The following is a 19781-nucleotide window of genomic DNA, read 5'->3' as shown; positions in this document are numbered from 1 at the left end:
ATAACCCCCCCTGCTCTTGCCATATCTCTTCAGCCAACTGCATTCAGATACCCTACGGGACAGACATGGGCGTCTTAATGACTTTTTGTCGAGCTTGCTGATGGTAGCCAGCATGGTCTATAATAGTGGATAGAGCAGACTGCATCTGGACTGTCACTCCTGTCTGAAGGAGGCAAATCGATTTATTGATTTATTTACCATCCTTGATTTTTTTTTTCCTGCTGTCGCACACCAGATGTTTCATTTAGTGAGGCATCAGTTTAAATAGTAATGTAATTATTTTCCACGAGTCATACACCAAGTGCGTGATCAACAGCACAAGACCATCAGAGATGCAGGTCGTCTGATAGACAGTTGAGTGCATTTTGGTGTAGTGTTACCAGCACAATAGCACTGGAATCACTTTGTCAAGGGATTAAATGGATTTATGTCTCTGGATTAGGATATAACCAGCTGGGTACATTTGTGAAAGAAAGTGTGTGTGTTTGTATGTGTGTGTGAGTGTGTCTGTGTGTGTGTTAGGGGGGTTGTTTTAATGGTCCCTGTCAGGTGATACTGCGTTTAGAGGAAAGCTTCTTTTCTTCAGAACACTACCAAATGAAAACCCATTTAGTGTGGTCACTGAAGATTGCAAAATAATTACTTATACTGCTGGACACAATTTGCATAAATGGTTGTAGTATAATCATTAATCAAATCAAATGTCTGAATGCCTATGTTCTGTTTTCTTATATGTCACAATTAGAATTTTGCTGTTCATAGTTATGTCTCTTTCTCCCCTGTTTTGGTTTAAACTGTCTGATCTCTCTTAGTGTGAAGATCAAATTTAATAAGGATACAATATACTGCATGCTTCTCAAGCTGTACTGAAATAATAGGGTAAATGAATCATTGTTCTTCTAAACATGATTTGAATTTGGTTTTTGCCAATAATTAGAGGAAGGGACTCACTATAATGCAGTGTTAATTGCACAATAACCTTATACACACTCTAAGGCAAACTATTAAAATAGTGCTCTTAAACAAACCACTCGTTGAATTGAAATGCAGTGGCAGGAATTATTAGTCATTGTGGCAAAAGTCATCGCCAGTCTTAGGGGTCTTGACGTCAGTAAACGGTCTTGATTCTTTTACTTTTCTCTTCTCATGTGGTCACTTTGCAACTGCCAGCTTCATGCTTGCCTTTTCAGAATGCTTTTTTTCAACAATGTGCTTTTCGTTATCAGGCTAACTTTTTGTGAACAAAGTGCACTTTTAAGCTTCTTTCCCAATATAATCACAATTATCGACTGTAGATACTGTTATGTACTTAATACGATCCTCATGATGTATAAAGGTGCACACAATTCAACTTACCTAAATTTGATTTCATGAGTTTGTGTGCAGATTCCATGTTTGAAAAAAAATTATGAAATTCAATTTCAATTTTCCTTTTTAAAAACTTATGTACATATCCCAAATATCTTCCATTCCCCAAGGGCTTGGATAAATGAGACACAATTTGAACTGATACTAATTATAGTACTTCACTTTATGTAACAACTATTATAAAATGTATGGGAAAAAAATTGGACTCAAAATTCAACTAACTTGGTCTTAAGTGAAGCAGTGAATTATTTAATTGCCATGTATTTTGTTCACAAAATGATGATTTGGATTGTTTTTTGTGCATGGTGTCTGATTTGGAAGGGGAACCAGTGGTCATGGTAAGTTTTGGGTCAAACAATCGCTTGAATCTGGGAAAGAAACCATTTTAAAGAGGTAGGACTTCATTTTGTAGTGGAAATTGGGCTTTTTTGCCCAACTGACCGCATGGTTACAGTACCTGGATTGATTACAGAAACATTTTTTGTTGTACAGATATTGATTAGACATTGCATGCTACTGTCTTTGTGATGTCAGTTCATGATTGTTTTATGGAAAAATCTGAATAATGCAATATCATTAAATTACATTTTTACATTGACTTTAATTTGTGTATTTCTGCATATATTATTATAAATATTAAATATGGAATCAGTCTGTAGGCAAAAAATCACCTGATGAATAGAACTGTTGATTGACAATTTTTTGTTCTTTTCGTAGGCAGTTGGGCCCTTACACATTCTCATTTCATTGGTTTGCATGTATCTAGTCACATCATTTTGTTAAACCAATTTGGTTCCCCACTGGCAGCATGATATTTACCTCACCTGTTTGCTATTACTTGATCAACATGTAATTCTGCTCTCGGCCCCCTTTATTAGAGCTACAGATTTTACATGGCAGTCTTCTCACCTCCACAAACATCACTTTGATTGCCAAAATAAATGTTAGGACAATTTAATTTGGGAGGCAATCTCCTTTTTGCATTGCCAGTTCATGCTCACTGGTCATTGCTTTCAGTGCTGTGACCAAATCACTGAATGGAGTTCCACTCACGAGACCCCACTGCCCAATCTGAAACCTTAGAGGCATTGCTATACCACAGCCAACTCTATTTATTTAGGTTGTTTTCTCTTGCAGTGCATTTCATCACATGCAGTGTAGAGCAGCTTTTAGCATAAGAAAAATAAAAACACTGCACACAGATTTCTTTGTGTCTGTTTAATTTAATAGTTGCTGATGCCAAAAGTTACAGTCTATCATATTTAAAAGAAGTAAATCTTATTTATTTGACTTACACAACAGGGAGAACTGGCCTCAAGCCTCAAGATGTGTTTTATCCCCTTCCCATCTTGCGCCTCCTGATCAATACTGGTCCTGAAATCTTTTAACAGTGGTGCCAGTTCTTATCTGACGCCAACAATTTATTTCTTCAAGGTTATATCAAATATTCAAAAGGGCCGGTCCAGTTACAACTCTGTCCTGTATTCCAGGTCAGAATATGAGCAAAGAAAGGGTGGACAACAAAATTAAGGCAGATGCATAAATCAGCATTTCCTCTGCAAGGGTTACAATAGGTCACTTGCATGTGATGTTTAATGCCTTGCATGGTTACGACATGCAATGGCCAGTACTAGTCTGCATGCTGCTTAATGAATGTCTTCCTCTCTTTCTCTTTGCCTGTCCGTGCTTCCAGAAGACAACTATACTGAAGGTGGGTATTTTAATCATTGGCTTCCAATCTTAAATTGTGAATACCTACACTTTGTCATGGCTAAGGCTCCTCAAATAAATGTAAGAAAATGTTTGACACTGGGTATTCATATTACTGGAGTGGTAAGTCTGTATTTGTTTTCATTGGGTTTTGTGTTGTTAATTTTTTTGCTTGTTTTTTTATATTGGGCATTTAATTCATTTTCCAAAAATGTTGTTACTGTCACAGCCAGACATTCAATGAATAAAGGTTTCTTTGGTATTTAAAGTGAGGAAAACATTGTATTGAAATGGGTAAATAAAAAGGTGATTTCATATAATATGTGAAGACAATGCACATCTATGGTTATACTAATACCTAAATTTAATTTTCATGTAGTTTTGATAAGATTGGAATAAGCTTTTCTAACTCTATACTTTGAGGCTACTCAATGTACTTTCCAAGTTACCTGTAAATACTTTTTTATCTCAGGTGTAATTCAGCGCTCAGTTTGATTGCCTCAATGAAAATAAAAACCCTGGACCCTGAGAGCCAGCAAGAAAACCAAGATGAACTATTAATTCCAGGTTAACCAAATGAATCCGAAATAAATAATCACAAAACATTTTTTTATTTATTAAAATAATTTTTAGAGACTTGCACTAATCATAGGTGCTACAAAATAAAAAAATATAAACCAATTCCCTAAATCAGTATTAATAAAATAACTTAAACTGCCAATACACAATATAAACCTAGAATTTGACTGGCTAATTTATTTCTTTCCTTACTGTTTGTTTAGAAGAAGAAGAAGATATACTTTTTTAGTTTGTGGTAGGAAGTGATAGGATATGTGATAGGCTAGGTTTCTCAATCAAATTGGAAGGTAAACTATATGCAGTTATTATTTGGTTGAATATGACAAATATCTTGTTGGTAAGTATATTGTCATAAAAAGTGACAGAGGCCTTAACTGCTTCTACACAGACTGTCCCACAGTGTTATTATACATTCACTTTCCTTGTATTAGGATTACATGGGGATGAACTGAAATATTTATGGTTGTACACAATGTACACTGTATAGCAGAAAGAAAAGCTTGCTAATGAAAAGCACTGGAATGAACCAGCTGGCAGCTACCGCATTTGCATTTGCCGGGCAGCTAGCCAATGGCTACTAGGCAATTCAAAAATTGCCACCAAATTTCAACACTTTCAGCTTTCGTTAAAAGTGTTGTAGTTAAATTGCAACATTAAAAACATGTCACCTGAATGCCAGAAGAACTGTGGGGGGGAAGTGGATCCACCAGCCAAACAAAGCAGTTGGTCCTGTGCCTTGAGCCTAATGTTCATTGTTAATATATATTGGTTTACTGTGTGAATCAAATGAATGCAATTTGTACTCATTGCCGCTCAAAATTGCACGGTGACCAGGGCATGTCCAATCAATCATCTTCCTTTTCTTTTTCCTATGTGACTCAAATATTATGTGGACAAGGTCTTCAGCTACATTTGCGTACAGGCATTGCTCTTTCATTGGTAGGTGGCATGATAGTCTGTGAACTTCTCATCATAGCGGAGGAAAAAAATGGTCAACCTGAATTTATATTTCTGAATGGTGACTAGTAAGTGGCTGATGATGCATTGCAACCTACTTTGGTTGACTAAATGCTCATCATGCTTTCCCTGTCTGTGCGCCCCCCTTTTTCTCTCCGTCCCGCTCTTCCCTATCCCAACACTCCTCGAGTAACACAGACATCTGCTCTGACAGAGATGCCTGCGTGTCAGTGTCACACAGCTTCCCATGATCCCTTGTTCTCTGCTGACTGTGCTCTTGTTTTCCTTTAAGGTCTGGCACACCTGATGATGGGCGACCAAGGTATGAGCTCTGTTCCTTTCTCCCGTCATTTCTCCATTGTCCTTCCTGCTCCCACTGTGCTCAGGAATGTGTGCGCCTCTGACTCTTGTGCGATGCTTAGGCTTGAAGCTTCAGATATAGGCTGTCATTTCACTTATTTTGAACGACCTCCCAGTGACTTGATATATATATATATTTTTTTTTAAATGACCCCCTTTTCAAGCTCATGTGGCTTTCTACTCCCCACTCTGCAGGGTAGCCGTGTGTCATTTCTCTCCATAGTTTCTTTCTTTTTAATTATTCACATCTACAGTACATTCTGATGTTTTATGATGATTTGGTTCAAGTTAAGGGACATTTGCATTAATATTATTAGGATATAATGCATGGTGGTGGAAAATAGCTTACTGCATATTTAAGCTAATCCTCATCTGACCTTGCTTCTGCAATGCATGTTGTGTGTTGAGCGTCTGCACAGACGGTCTGTCCACTCTATCTTCATCTTTCCATTTGTGTGGCTATAGTGCATATCCTCAACATGCAGCAGAGCAGGGATGTGAAGTATTGTTCTTCTCTTTACACTTTCCTTTGTTGGCCCCCTTTTGCTGTCACACATTTCCTTTCTTATATTTGTAGCCATCAAGCCTCTTTCTCCCGTCGCCTGTCCTTTCCAACTTGACCATGACACTTATCGGTGTCTCCTCTCCTTTTGTTCTCCCTTTTTGTCTGGAATCTGCTTTCTTCATGGAACATTTCATCAAATCTCATAGGTAAAAGTAAAGGTACTACCCTTTTAATTCTCTGAATTCGTTAAACTATGACAGCAGTGTTCGTGGCATTATATACTCATGCTAAATGAAGTATATAAAGTCATTGGCATTTTTTAAATTGCTTACTCAACTATTAATGAAACCTTTTTCAAGGTAGGTGCCGCTTTCGCTTTGCATTCACACGTTTAAAGCTGTGTCACCTGTTTCTTCTCTGCTGGATGCATGGGAATCACAACTCACATGGGCATATGAACATAGTAGTTGTTGTCCTACTTCCAGTACACCACCACCACTCAGGGCTAACTACACACTTTTCATTCAAATAATGGGTTTTGGGGTTGCGGGTGAGGCTTGATCATAGTGTTTTGGGCCTCCCATCCTGGCTGTGGTCCTTACATCTTCTCCCTGTGGGGTAAGTGGACTTCTGATCTTTGCCATTTGACTCTCCTCCTCAGGGCAGAGAGGGGAAGCTTGGCTTCTAAGGTCCCTACTGAGCATTCAAGGTAAAACTTTGATTCTTTCAAGATGGTTACTGAAGTAAAGTCAACTTTAGCAAGACATCATTAGCTTACTGAATGTTACAGAGACTTGAACGTCCATGTGTGGTTTACTATTTGGAGAATGACATATAATAATGCTTCATAACATTAAATTTGAAAAGTACCGATTAACACTGACGTTCAAGTGTTCCACCTGCATTTTGAACTAACTTTTGTCTTGATTTTGCTTGCTTTGTTGTTGCTTTGACATTTACTATGTTTTGAGTTCTAGTTTTGCAAATTCTTATAAATAATGATTAGCAACATTTTCTAGTCTTCATCTGCTAGTTCTAGTTCTAAGTAGAAAATATTGTGTTATGTTAAATGCTGTCGCTTATCATGTACTTGTGAAGAATCATCTGAACAGGTAAGTCTGCAAACTGACGTGTGGAAATAGACTACAGTGTGAGGCTTTACTTTATGCTGTGTGAACAGGAATCATAGCTATTGTAATGCCACATAATCTGCTGCTAGAAGTCTACGCTGCAGTTTTATACATGAATAACATTCACACACAGACACACATGAAACCATTCCCCATTTTAAAATGTAGAGAATGATTTTTTCCCCCCATCTCCTAAGGTAAGTGTCATAGCCCTACTGGCTGCTTGTGGTTCTGCTAATGGATGCATACAAGTTGGCTTTTCATTACACATGTACTTGACATACATACATCAAATGTAATTGGAACTTTGAAGTAGTTCCAAAACTTGCAGTCATCAAGTTTAGCAAAATCCTGGAACTAATAGCCTTAATGTAATTATCTAAGACATTATCTTGGCATTTGGTTATCTGTAAACACAAATGGCCACTTTTCAATGTAATAGTGTTTTGCTATCTGAAAAATACACACATGTATACATAAATATGGTGATACTTGCTAAAAATGATATATATAGTCTATGACTAGTCGATTACTGCCATTAGTTTCGAGTAGTAGTTTTACACTAGTTAACTAGTCAAATAGTGGACTATTAAACCCCCTAATATACACTTGATGCTGACTGGTGTTTTTAGTGTACACTATATGGCAGTGGTCAGCAATGGGTGGCCCACGGGCCAGAACTGGCTACGGGGCCAGATTGCTTTGATAGCAGAAAAATAAAAAATAAACAAATTGATAGTGGCTGGTGCTGAAATAGATCTCAGTCATGACAGCTACTGTTACTCACACAATCACTTCCTCTTAAGTGATTGTACCTCCAAAATAAAAGTGTGAGAAGTTTAATGAGAGCTTTTACTTTGAAAAGTTCTGAAGGACATTCAAAAGAGTCTCTGGTGTGACACACCTCAAAAAAATCCGTCAGTAATAATGAAAATAAGCATCCATAGGTTTATGAATGCGGATCAAAAGTTGGGATTCGCGCACAGTGCAGCACATGCTTTACTGTGAGCATGTGGAAAAGTGTCCTTATAATCAATTTGTTTAACAAGGGAGAAAAAAAATATCCACTGTATGTAGGGATTGATCATACAACCCTCCCAATAGAAGTCCCACTCACTACCGACTAAGCTAAACATACACCTTGATATGTAAGGATTTGAAATAATTTTACTATGTTCTGGCCCGCCATGAAACGCCATGAAAAAAAATTGGCCCCTTGCCAGACTTATTTGCCAACCCATGCTATATGGCTTTATCTGAAACCCACAGGTTTTTACTACACTAAACCAAACACCCAGCTCAGATGTGGCAGAAGGGAAGCCACAGGGAGAAATTGAGAGAATGCTGATGAGGCACAAATGCGAGCGCACTGCTTCTAATTTGGGCCATGGTTAGTTGTCCCCTGTGTCGTACAGTTTGAAACCTAGTCTGTCCAGTGATGTACTGTAGGTACTGTGTGGTCACAAACACACCTCCCCACTTGAGCATTAAATCTAGGAGTGAAGATAGTGCCTGTATTCATTGTCTGCTTTAAGCTTGAGAGAATATTGTGTATTATGTTAGCCTCCCCTGAGGTGCTCCTGTGTCACGTTAACCACTTGTATGGTTTATCCTCTGTTTCATGGCTGGTCCCTTGAGGATGAGTTAGCTTCTGTGTGCTGCTTTCAGCTGGCGTACTGACACTGGATTCCTAAAACCTCGTTTCCATCCAGCTCTAGAGAGCAGGGCATACAGTAGGATAAGTCATAATGCTGCTGGCACACAAATCACAGGGTATTTAATTGCTGTCATCACAATAAACTGCCATGTGCAGCTTTAGAGGAACTGCAGGCTGTGCAGACAGGCTTACAGGTACATCCAGGCTATTTCTAAATTAGTATACTTTCTAATGTAATTGCTTTCACTTTCTAAAGATGGAAATTGTCCCTTTAAATTATACCGAGCACATTCCCGGGAATTTCTGTGAGGTGGGCAAGTGGATCCATTGCTAGTTTGTTTGCACATGATGTGCTTTATTTTACACGTCAAATAAAATGGAGGTTTATAATGCTTCTTTTTATTCTACAGAATGATGACACATCAGGGCCCTTAAATAGGGTGTCATATAGGGTGTTTTTATATATTTTATTTTTATTTTAAACATGTATTCTAGTCTTATAAGTGTTTTCTTGTTTTTAGCATGTAATTGTTTTTATGTGTTTTATTGTTTTTACACTTGTGAAAGCACTTTGTAACTGGTTTTTGAAAAGTACTCTATAAATAAAGATTATTATTATTATTATTACTGCTTGTAAGGCTGATAGATGCCTTCACATAGTAACTGAAGTCTCATATCCAGCGATCAGTTTTACATTGCAAAGGTTTAAGTTTGCAGGCGTGTTTTTGTATCTTAGAGTTTTCTGCTGTATTTGCCATCACCACTGATTTCACTACACATAGTGGCATATTTGCATTAGTATAGATCGTGCATACATGAATAATTCAATCACAAGCTGAAGTGCAAGATAGATAGAGATCTACTGCAATGTGCAGTTCTTTGTCCATGACACAACCAACATCTAAAGCCAAACAAGCGCAGTAGTTATTGATTCTACTGTTAGTGCCCCATCTAATCCAGGACATGTTGATTTAACCCTGAGGAAAAGCATCTTGCAAGGAGATGTGCATATGTTTGCATTCCTTATGGCGTGGGGCAGTAATGGATAGCGCATAAGCTGGCATTCAGCACAGCTCAGTGAGTAAGAGCTGTAGGAGTGTGTTTAGGTCAGTGAAAGATATTGAAAAAGCCACACTTGACATACAGTATGTGGGATTAGTACCACCCGTTAACTTCAACACAAGCTCAGTAAGATACTTCAGAGTCCAATATTATGCAAAGTTTGGCCATCTGCATAACTGTAAAGGTCATGATTGACCAAAGTTTCAAGAGTTCCAACACTGGATACTTTGACTCACGAACACTTGCAACACTGACAGCTACTATTTATGTATTCTGAATATTTTGAGTTGAGTTGGATTCTGCTATCCAGCTTCCTACTGTGAAATAGTTATTCTCTGTAACGTCTTTGTAAGGATTACACTTGCCATCATCAACCCTGGCTGGGAAATTCCTTAAGTCAGTTGTTCCCAAAGAGACAAGAGAATTTTTATTCAAGTCTCACATCCAGTCAACTTATTAATCTTATTTAAAACTAAAACATATGTGTTATTCCATTGCACCACAGAGAGCTTTCCTGGCTTTATTTGCTTCTGACAGCACAGCGGTCAGCAGTAAAAGTCATTTTCATTTCTGCCTTTGTGAAAGTGACCTCACACGGGTTATGTGCCAGAGCAGAGCAGAGTGTTAAAGCTGCAGGTGAAGAAAATGCAGCAGAGCAGTGCACGTTGGTTCCACGTGGGCTTGTGTATATGGGGTATGGTTGAGTTGCTCACGGGTTCTACATTCCCCTCTTTGCTTTACAATTAGGTTGACAGGTTGGTGATGTGACAGCTAAAATTTGCCGGTTGTCAGGGTACAGCAAAATAGTTTTACTCACGTGACTCCGCAGGTACATGTCGGTTAAAAATAACGACTATTATGACAAGCAATGGAAAGATTTGTCACAGTATTCTTATGACAGATATTCATGGTGTCATTTTTAGCTTAAAGGGGTGTGCATGTATGTGTGATGTTGGTGATGGTTGTGGTGGTAAAAAGGGAATCATGTAAAAAAGTTTGAGAATGCTCTGAGAAATCTTAAAGCCTTGCATGTAGTTGTCACGAGAGTGATTAGGTCTTAGTGTATAGCAGAGATGATCTTACTTAGAGGTGCTTTATGTTTTAGGATGCTAGCTGTAACCAAAGAGTAGCCTATCCTAAGCACATGGCACCACAACAAGTTCTCTTAAATAATGTGTCACAGCATGTCAGAGTGCGAGTTGTCAAGACTTGTCTGCCTTCTTTACCTGACAGGTAACACGATGCCATGTGCTGTGCGTTGAATCAACAACAGATGTTGCCTTTGTAGCGTCACATGAAACCTGGAAGACTGTCAGTGAGATCCTTTCAGCTCTGTCGACTCCTCCGGGATTACAATTTCTCAGCTTTAACCCTTGATTTTAAGTACATCTGTGGTTGCAGTCATTTCTTCTTAAGTAAATGCTAACCTGTGAGGTAGATTTATATTAAACCAAGACACCCTTTAGTGAGGGTCGTGCCGAATGCTCATTTCTGATGGTCTTGAGTCATACTTCTCCTGAAGGGCATACTCAGAGATAATAACACCTTACAGTGAGTGGTCATCTGGACTCTCATTATGTAAAATGTCAGTGGAGCTGTTTGAGAAGCTGTCGCAGAACTTTCTACACAAACTCAATTGGGTTTATCTCTAGGTTTTGGCATATGGGTAGCATCATCACCATCTGGTCCTAAAACCCCAGTCTTAAGAGTCTGACTGAATCTTATACTGCATGCAAATCAGCAGCTTTCAGTTTTTCCCAATCAGAAAATGCTTAGGACAATATAATATGCAAAATAAAATGTTCTTGGCTCTGAGATTAGTTTGCTATGATGTTTGGCCACCTAAGAAGCTACCTTGCTAACACAGAAGGAGATTTACTGTTGTGGCTATAAACTATGTTCTTAAAAATACGTCCTATATACAGCCTGTCTCTTCCAGCAGGCAAAGCTTTTGACATATGAGTGAAGTGAAATCCGAGTGCTTACAGAAAGACATGGACCTGCCTTTATATTTACGTGTTTTCCCAGAGCTCTTTAAGAGAAACTCACTAAGAAATTATAAACATGGAGGTGCAGGAAAATGTTTACTGTAGCATTATCTGTGTCACATGTTTACTCAGTAGCACACCTTTATTTTTGCATGCTTAAGCAAATATTCTTATTGAGTGACCTATATTTCAAAGCTCATCCCTTAGCATATCCCTATGTTGAGAGTGGGTAAATCAAAAAACAAAAAGAAATACTGATTTACAGTTTTATCTGCACTAACATTAGCTGCAGGCAACAGACCCCTCAGGGCTGCTAGGATGTGCTATTGTTTCTCCAACTGAAAAATATTTGTAGACTACAGAAACAATAAAGTGGCCACATGTCTTTGCATTGAATCAAAACTAATTTCACACATAATTACTCATGTTCCCTAATAGCAATAGTGTGAAAAACATGATTAATGCTAGAGTGAGCAGGAAAGTGTGATAAATAAATGTCATATCTATTTTAGTAAGACGTGACAGGATGTGATCATGTAGTTGTGCAGCTGGTGATGCTTAAGTCGTAGTCTTTGATTAGTGACGGACAGATCCAATACAATGATATCTTCTATAATATTAATTGGATCAGCCAATTTTTGAAACCTTGTGGAACAATATGATTAGAGTTTTGACTAGCTTGAAAGAAACTGGTGAATATGAACATTTTCACTTGAAGTTAAGATGCAATCGAGACCACCTCAGATTTATCAGGGTACCTCTTTAGGGGGTAGCGGTTGCCAGGTTGGGACCCTACCAACCCCAAAACAACTTCCATGCTTATCTGATTGGCAGCTTATTTTTTGAATGTCAGTCCCACAGCATAGTATCCAAGGATTTGGTGTAGAGAGCTGGAAAATAGCACCCAGAAAATTGAAAACTGGTGTCTGTTGGTCTATGAAGCTGTCTGATATAACAGCTTAAAAAATCAAAACAAAGTACAAAATTAAGAGCCCAATTAATTCCAACATTTAGGCTAAACTAATGGGAGCACCACACTATCAACCCAGGCAATACAAGTTGAGTAGCCAAAGCCACCTGGCCTGTTGGCTGACTGTGGCAACATTTAGTGCCTCCATGTTATCGAACTTTCTCTTCAGAAACGTGAATATGACTCAGAATAACTGATCAATAAAACACATGTTAAGATTACAGCAGAAGTAAAATGCGCTGTGGTGTTTGTTTGAGACTTGCACTGGCCTAAAGAGTTACATTTTAGTCTTTGGACACCTTTACTACCATGAGTTCTCAGAACCGCTAGACCATCAGGATCATATTGACTTTGTATGGAGGCAGCTTGTTTCCTTTTTTTCTTGTTGTGTTCAATGGCACAGGTTGTCCAAACAAACATTATTATATAAAAAAATCAAGCTTTTCAAGCTAACGTGCTAATTTACCTCTTTCATGCATGCACTGCGTAACTTACCTTTTCCATATACCACCACAGGGCCAAAAGTGTTTGTTACCAACAAGGCAATTATACTTGATGGGTCGCAGTGGCAGTATTCACTCCAACAGAGATGGGAAAACAGACTCCTTTGAAGTGTAGAGAAAAAAGGCCTGTAATTGCCTGGAGTGAGATTTGTGTATCTTGACATGGCAGATTGGCAAGACTGCACTAAAGCTTCATAGATTAGTACATTACCACATATTCTGCTCCCGAGGGGGAGGCTGGAAGACACAGAGAGAGAATGAAGGACTTAAAGCAGACAGAGAGAGGCGTTTAAAGACTGAGCACAAGGAAATGGGCAAAGAAAGGGAGAGGGGTACTATATGGAAAGAAGAAGCATGATAAAGTGGGATTATAAAACAGAGGCATGTGATCATAATAGACACAGAGGGGAAATATAATAATAAAGGAAAGAAGAAAAACTCTCAAGACTGTTGCCTGAAGTTAAATGAGAGTGTTGTCTTTCTGGAAAAAATTAGGTTTATTTGTTTCAAGCAGACCTGCACGCCTGGCTTTCTGATAGACATGTTTTGCTGCTTTGTGCCAGTCTCAGCTTCATCCAGCATCCTGAATCAGATAAGCTGTAGCATGCCTTCACATCTCTGAACTGTCATAACGGACAGTTTTTCTGAGAATGAAGGCAGGTTTCAATAGAAGGCCGTCTTCTTTTGTAGATCATCAATGATAACAAAATCCAACATCAGACTTTGGATTAATAGTTATCCGTGCCTTTTTCCAAAGAATATTTATATAAAAGATGACAAGCATATATATTTTTTCCCAACCTCAAGAAAGGGCGAAGGAGAATGTAGAATAAAAAGGTTGGATCAATATGAACAAGGCTCATCTGGCTCCCCAGGTAGAGTGGAAGGAGATCTGCTCCAGATCAATATTGCTGGTCGATGCCAGTGAGAGACTGCAGTGATGAAAAACTCTATTTCTTGGCCCGCAGAAGGGAGGGGATGAATCTTAGCAGAAAATAGATAAAAGGGAGATACTTATAATTCAGCTGTAGACTGTGAAATGCATCCTTTGCATGTCGGTTTGTTTAGTTATAGGTCAGCTATTAGATCATGGATTATGGCCATTTTACTGGCCTCAACAGATGGAATGCTGCCAGGTGTTGTTATGATGTACTGTATAGGGTATGAAATCATATTTATGCTTTCAGTATGTATTATGAAATGAGATAAAAATGTACACAATACATGTTGACAGAGCGACACATGGTGCTATAGTCCTGCTTTGTGCAGGTGATTTATGAGTGCAAGCCAGTGGCTTAGCTGCCTTCAAAGAGATTGTTATTTCCCCCATTTTTAATGGTTCATTCATCTTCTCCCATTACTGCTGCATGTTACTGTCTTTTCATTGTGGTATTACAGTGTATACTGTTCAATGTGGAGAGGAATATGTGTCAACACAGCAATGACAAATGTGTTTTTTATGATACACAAATAGAAACAATTTGCAAATGATGATTTTTAAACATGCTCTGGTTATAACAAATACATTTTTCTATCCAGTGTCCACCATTTTAGCAATTAATGCAACCCTAGATGAAAGTCAAGTATTCCATGTATATATGTTGTATTTATTTTAGATGACATGTAAATGTGATTATTTATTAATTTGGAGACTCTTCTATTGTCCTTCAATGCATATGGTGTTTGTTGAATACTGGCAGCTTTTTAGCTCATTCATTTGAGACATCCAACTCTGAAAAGCTTTTTTTTATTCCAAAACATGAAGTTTTAGAATGGCATCTGATTAGAAAATATTTAAATCAGTTTACATGCACATAAATACAACATGGATTTAATGTCTCCTCACACAATGTAGCCAAATCCATTTATGGATTTATACAAAAAACTTTACACAGAATTGTTTTAAATTCTAAAGGTTATTAGATTAATATACACCAAGTTGGAAATATATGGAATACCTGACCTGTTTAGGTTGGATTGTAATTGTTGAACAGAATGATGCATTTACAGTATGAGCACTGTGATTTATAAATATTTGTAAAACAAAAATGTTTGCCATGAGCCATGAAGTTTTCACTTGGATTTCTCGCCATAGATCTAAATATACAAATATAACAGAACAGATCAGCCTTTATCAGTGGTTGACTTTAATAAATAGGTATAATAAATTAAACTAGTATTAGGAGAGTTCTTGCACTTTTGATAGAACATTTCAATATTTTTGTCCGACCGACCAAACCCAAAAGTGGATGCCTTTTCAATGATGCATAGCAAGGAAATGGCAAGGCTCCCTGTGGGAAATTGAATAGTCCATTTCCAATCGAGTGTGTCCTGGAAAATCCATGGGGGTCAGTGGCAATTTGTCTCAGGAGGTGTGCACGGGTGAGAGTCATTACACTCAAGACCAACATGTCCCCAGGGACAGGACCATTCTTTATTCCCTTTTGATGTATATAGAATATTTCCCTTCTCCCCTTTCCTTGTGCTTCCTTTTGCAAATAGGTATGAAGATCCCACCCCCCTCGTTTAGAGGAGTAACATATGAATGGCAAGTTGCTTAACAGCGTAATAACCAGCACAATACAACTCGTTTTTCTATCATAGTGAAGCAGCATCTCATTAACCTCTATTTTTGAGTAGCTCATGTTTGTTTAACAGACTGCTCATGTCCCTTGTTTAATTATAAGCAAAGTACCCCACTTGGAAGACAAATTGTGTAGTTGCTCCAATTAAAGGTGTCAAGACTTTTAATGGGCAAAATGTGCTGCTATCAATTATTATAGTTTACTCATGTTGTAGCAGGGGGAAGGTGACTTTTGAGGAAATGCTTCCTGATATACAAACCTGATGTTTTATGTTTGATGCTGCTCATTCATTGTAATCATTTTTTGTCACATGCTTGTTAAACACATATACCTTTTGTAATTGAGGACCCTGACCATGGTTTCTCTGACAAAGCAACTCTCTGCACGTTTGGCTGCTCAGGGCGGGCTTGGCTGAGGATTTCATTGTTGATGATAAAGTCACATAAAAACAGTCATGATTGAGAATGAAAATGAGCAATTTGTGGATGAGATCAGATGAGATAAATTCACTGTAAATATTAGCCTCTTGAATCATATAGATGTAGAGCTTAGCATAGCCCTCTGGTCTGGGCTGATCCCAAATAGTCTAAGATTCAATGTTGCGATGGACGGAGCCTGATTCGACTGTCAATCTCACAGTCGAGGCTTTGCAGCAAAACAAGGATCATGCCATTTTGGCTATATGGGGGTGCTCAACGTCTCATTTTACATAGAACTACCAGTTTTTTCCCAATAAGTTAATATACAGCCTATTACAATACACATTTCAACATTTAATGCTGTAAATAAACATGTAAAAAGAAAAAACTTTCAATAAATGTTTTTAAAGTGTGTAAATAAATCCAAAATTGTAACCCTAACCGTGGGTCGTCAGTGCACATGTGTAAGCGTAGCGTGTATGTGTGTAGTGCCAGTGGAGGAGCAAGAGACGGAGACCCAGCTTGGTCGGTGTTGTGCCAAATTGTCCGTACCTCGCAGGACTTTCGGATAATTTATCACTGTTGATTAACTACTCAAAGAATATTATATTATTTTTAAACAGCCAGCTACTTGAAATAGACCCACGAGGAACCGCAACATGCATGCAGTTGTTGGCCCTACGACATGCACGCAAAACTCTGCACAAGACTGGTTAATGACAGGCGCGTGCGCGAGAGAAAAAAAGGTCAGCCTCAGTTTAGCTTCAGCTCACAAAAATACACATGATTCGACTATCAGTCGACTATAGTAGGACTTGACGATTCTGATTCGACTGTGTAAATCCTTAGTCGGGGACAGCCCTACTCTGGTCAAAGGTTTGAACAGGTTGGTTACAACGTTGCTCCAATTTGCAGCTTAGAAAAGTGTTTTAGACAGGAAATACATGACATGGTATGTGGACAACTCTGCTTTAATGTATGTATTCATGTGCACGTCTGGAAATGGTAAATTTTTATATATTAATATTTTTTTCCCTAGTTGCTGGTTTACAGTGGTCCCCTTTATATTCCAATTCCAGCTCTGTGTAGTGTCACACAAGAGAGGTTTTCCTGTTGCCAAGTACTTACTAATGGTGGGATCTGTTGGGTCTCTTTTAATAATATTACATAGGGTACAGTCTTCACCTGTACTATATGAAAAGTGCAATAAGATAACGTTTGTTATGAATTAGCACTATATCAATTGAACTGAACTGAATTGAATACCTACAGAAATGGCAGCAATGCAGCTTTAAATGAGACCAGATGTTTACATTTAAAACTATCCTGCTTTATTAATGTGCTTATTTACGCGGCTCATCTAAAGACATGTGCGTCTTTGTTATTCATTTGACCTCCTCTCTACCTTTCTTTAGCCTTGGCTTTTTCTCTCCACTCCTCACATTCAAATCACCTGTGAGTTGCCCACACATCCTTCAAGAGAGAAAGCGAGCCGATGAAAGACAGTGGGAGATTACATGACCCCACTTGATCCATAGCTGCTGTATCAATGAGTTTCTAGTTATCAGTGCATTCTTGTTTTGGCTTATGGATGTGATCCAACACAGAGCAAAGTGAAACTGGCAGCATTATTCCTGTTTTTCATTTCATTGCTGCTACAGGAAGAGCACGGTACCTTTCTACCAGTATATTTTCAAGCATAGTCTTATAATATATTGTTAAGAGTTGAGACGCCCAGGCTACTTGTCTTGATAATTTGACAATGACAAGTTTAAAATTGCATAATATATATACAGTATATACTATATATATATATAGAGAGAGAGATCTTCAAAAGGACAATTTAGGAAGAAATCCCTTATTGTTGCCAAAGAAAGTAAAACACAGAATAATTAATGCTATAATCCTGAAGTCATATGTTAACGTCACAACACTGGCTTCTTTCCAGTTTAATTTTGGGTAAATATGTTTTTAGTTTTCCTCACAAAAGGTTTCAGTAATCCAGCCCTCTCCATAAACATTGTCTCACTAATTGCATTAATAGTCAGATTGATAATTTAAAGAGAACCTGCTCAATGTATGATCAGTTGCAACCAAAGCTAGAACCATGCTGTTGACATGCTGTGGACTGTTGTAGGATGATTGGGTGTAAATAGAGAGATGGTAAATGGACTGTACTTGTATAGCACCTTTCTAGTCTTCTGACCACTCAAAGCACTGAAGGCAGAGGCTGCCATGTAAGGTGCCAATTGCTCATCGGAAAGAAACTAATGCTCATTCACATACACACTCACACACTGATGGCACAGCCTTCGGGAGCAATTTGGGGTTCAATGTTTTGCCTAAGGGCACTAAGACATGCCGGCTGGAGGATCCGGGGATCGAACCGCTGATCTACCTCTAAGCCACAGTCGATTCATTATACCACATTTACCACAAGCTAAAACTCTGTGATGTGATAAAAAAAAAAGATTAAATGTGAGCCCATTTCATGTTTTAAAATGAGATTATGATACTTTTAAATAATTTAAAATGTAAATAGAAACTGAATCAGATAGCCAGATAGAGTTATCTGGCTACTTATATCTGAATTCAGGTAATTTATTAATGCTCTGCTTTAACTGAACAATAAAGTACTGATTTTTGGGGGGCTTTTTGCCTTTAATCAGACAGTACATGCGGACAGGGACAGAAAATGTTGGAGAGAGAGGGAGCAGCAAAGAGCCGCTGCGACAAGGACTAAGCTTTACAGTCACCTCCAAAAGTATTGGAATGGTAAGGCAAATTCCTTTGTTTTTGTTGTTCACTGAAGACATTTGGGTTTAAGATCAAAAGATGAGTATGAGACAAGAGTTGAGAATTTCAGCTTTTATTTCCTGGTATTCACATCTAGATGTGTTAAACAACTTAGGACATATCACCATTTGTATTAGACCACAGCATTCTTAGGTGAGCAAAAGTAAAGGAACAAAAATCTTAAAGTAAATAACATTTAATATTTGGTGGTATAACCCGTGCTTGCAAAACTGTTGCATTCTTCATTTGTGATGCTATTTCAGGCTTTTACTGCAGCTTCTTTCAGTTCTTGTTTGTTTCGGGGTGTTTCTCCCTTCAGTCTCCTCTTAAGGAGGTGAAATGCATGCTCTATTGGGTTAAGGTCAGGTGATTGACTTGGCCAGTCTGAAAACTTTTCCCCTGATGAAGTCCTTTGTTTTGTTGGCAGTGTGCTTTGGGTCATTGTCCTGCTGCATGATAAACTTCCTCCGAATTAGTTTCAATGTATTTCTGCGTAAAATTGGCAGACAAAATGTTTCTGTCCACTTCTGAATTGATTCCGCTGCTACCATCATCAATTACATCATCAATAAATATTAATGAGCCTGTTCCAGAAGCAGCCATGACGTTACCTCCACCATGCTTCACAGATGAGCTTGTATGCTTCGGATCATAAGCAGTTCCTTTCTTTCTCCACACTTTGGCCTTTCCATCACTTTGCTAGAGATTAATCTTGGTCTCATCAGTCCATAAGATTGTGTTACAGAACTTTAGCGGTTCATCTCTGTACTTCTTTGCAAATTTCAATCTGGCCTTCCGATTCTTCCTGCTGATGAGTGGTTTGCATCTTGTGGTGTGGCCTCTATATTTCTGCTCTCTGAGTCTTCTTCCAACAGTGGATTGTGATACCTTCACCCTGCACTGTGGAGGTCGTTGGTGATGTCACTTACTGATGTTTTGGGGGGTTTTCTTCACAGCTCTCACAATATTTCTGTCATCAACTACTGTTGTTTTCCTTGGCCGACCTGTTCGACGTCTGTTGCTCAGTACACCAGTAGTTTCTTTCTTTTTCAGGACATTCCAAATTGTTGTGCTTACTATGCCCAATGTTTGTACAATGGCTCTGGTCGATTTTCCTTCTTTTCTCAGCTTGACAATGGCTTGCTTTCCTCCCATAGACAGCTCTCTGGTCTTCATGTTGGTTTATCCTCTT

The 19781-nt window shown here is 38.4% G+C and overlaps 1 protein-coding gene across 1 annotated transcript in view; it reads left to right on the top strand.

The window, feature by feature from the left end:
• Positions 1-19781, top strand: part of LOC123983974 (neurexin-1a-like) — a 286657-nt gene that overhangs the window by 17672 nt on the left and 249204 nt on the right. Inside the window, exons 3-5 of the mRNA XM_046070492.1 lie at positions 3062-3079; positions 4907-4936; positions 6141-6188. Of these exons, the coding sequence (XP_045926448.1) occupies positions 3062-3079; positions 4907-4936; positions 6141-6188 (96 nt within the window). The remainder of the gene's footprint in view (positions 1-3061; positions 3080-4906; positions 4937-6140; positions 6189-19781) is intronic.

Source organism: Micropterus dolomieu, linkage group LG15, assembly GCF_021292245.1.
Source record: "Micropterus dolomieu isolate WLL.071019.BEF.003 ecotype Adirondacks linkage group LG15, ASM2129224v1, whole genome shotgun sequence".
In the NCBI taxonomy this organism is placed as follows: domain Eukaryota; kingdom Metazoa; phylum Chordata; class Actinopteri; order Centrarchiformes; family Centrarchidae; genus Micropterus; species Micropterus dolomieu.
The sequence above is the reverse complement of the archived record's forward strand: the minus strand, read 5'-3'. Positions and strand labels throughout refer to the sequence as shown.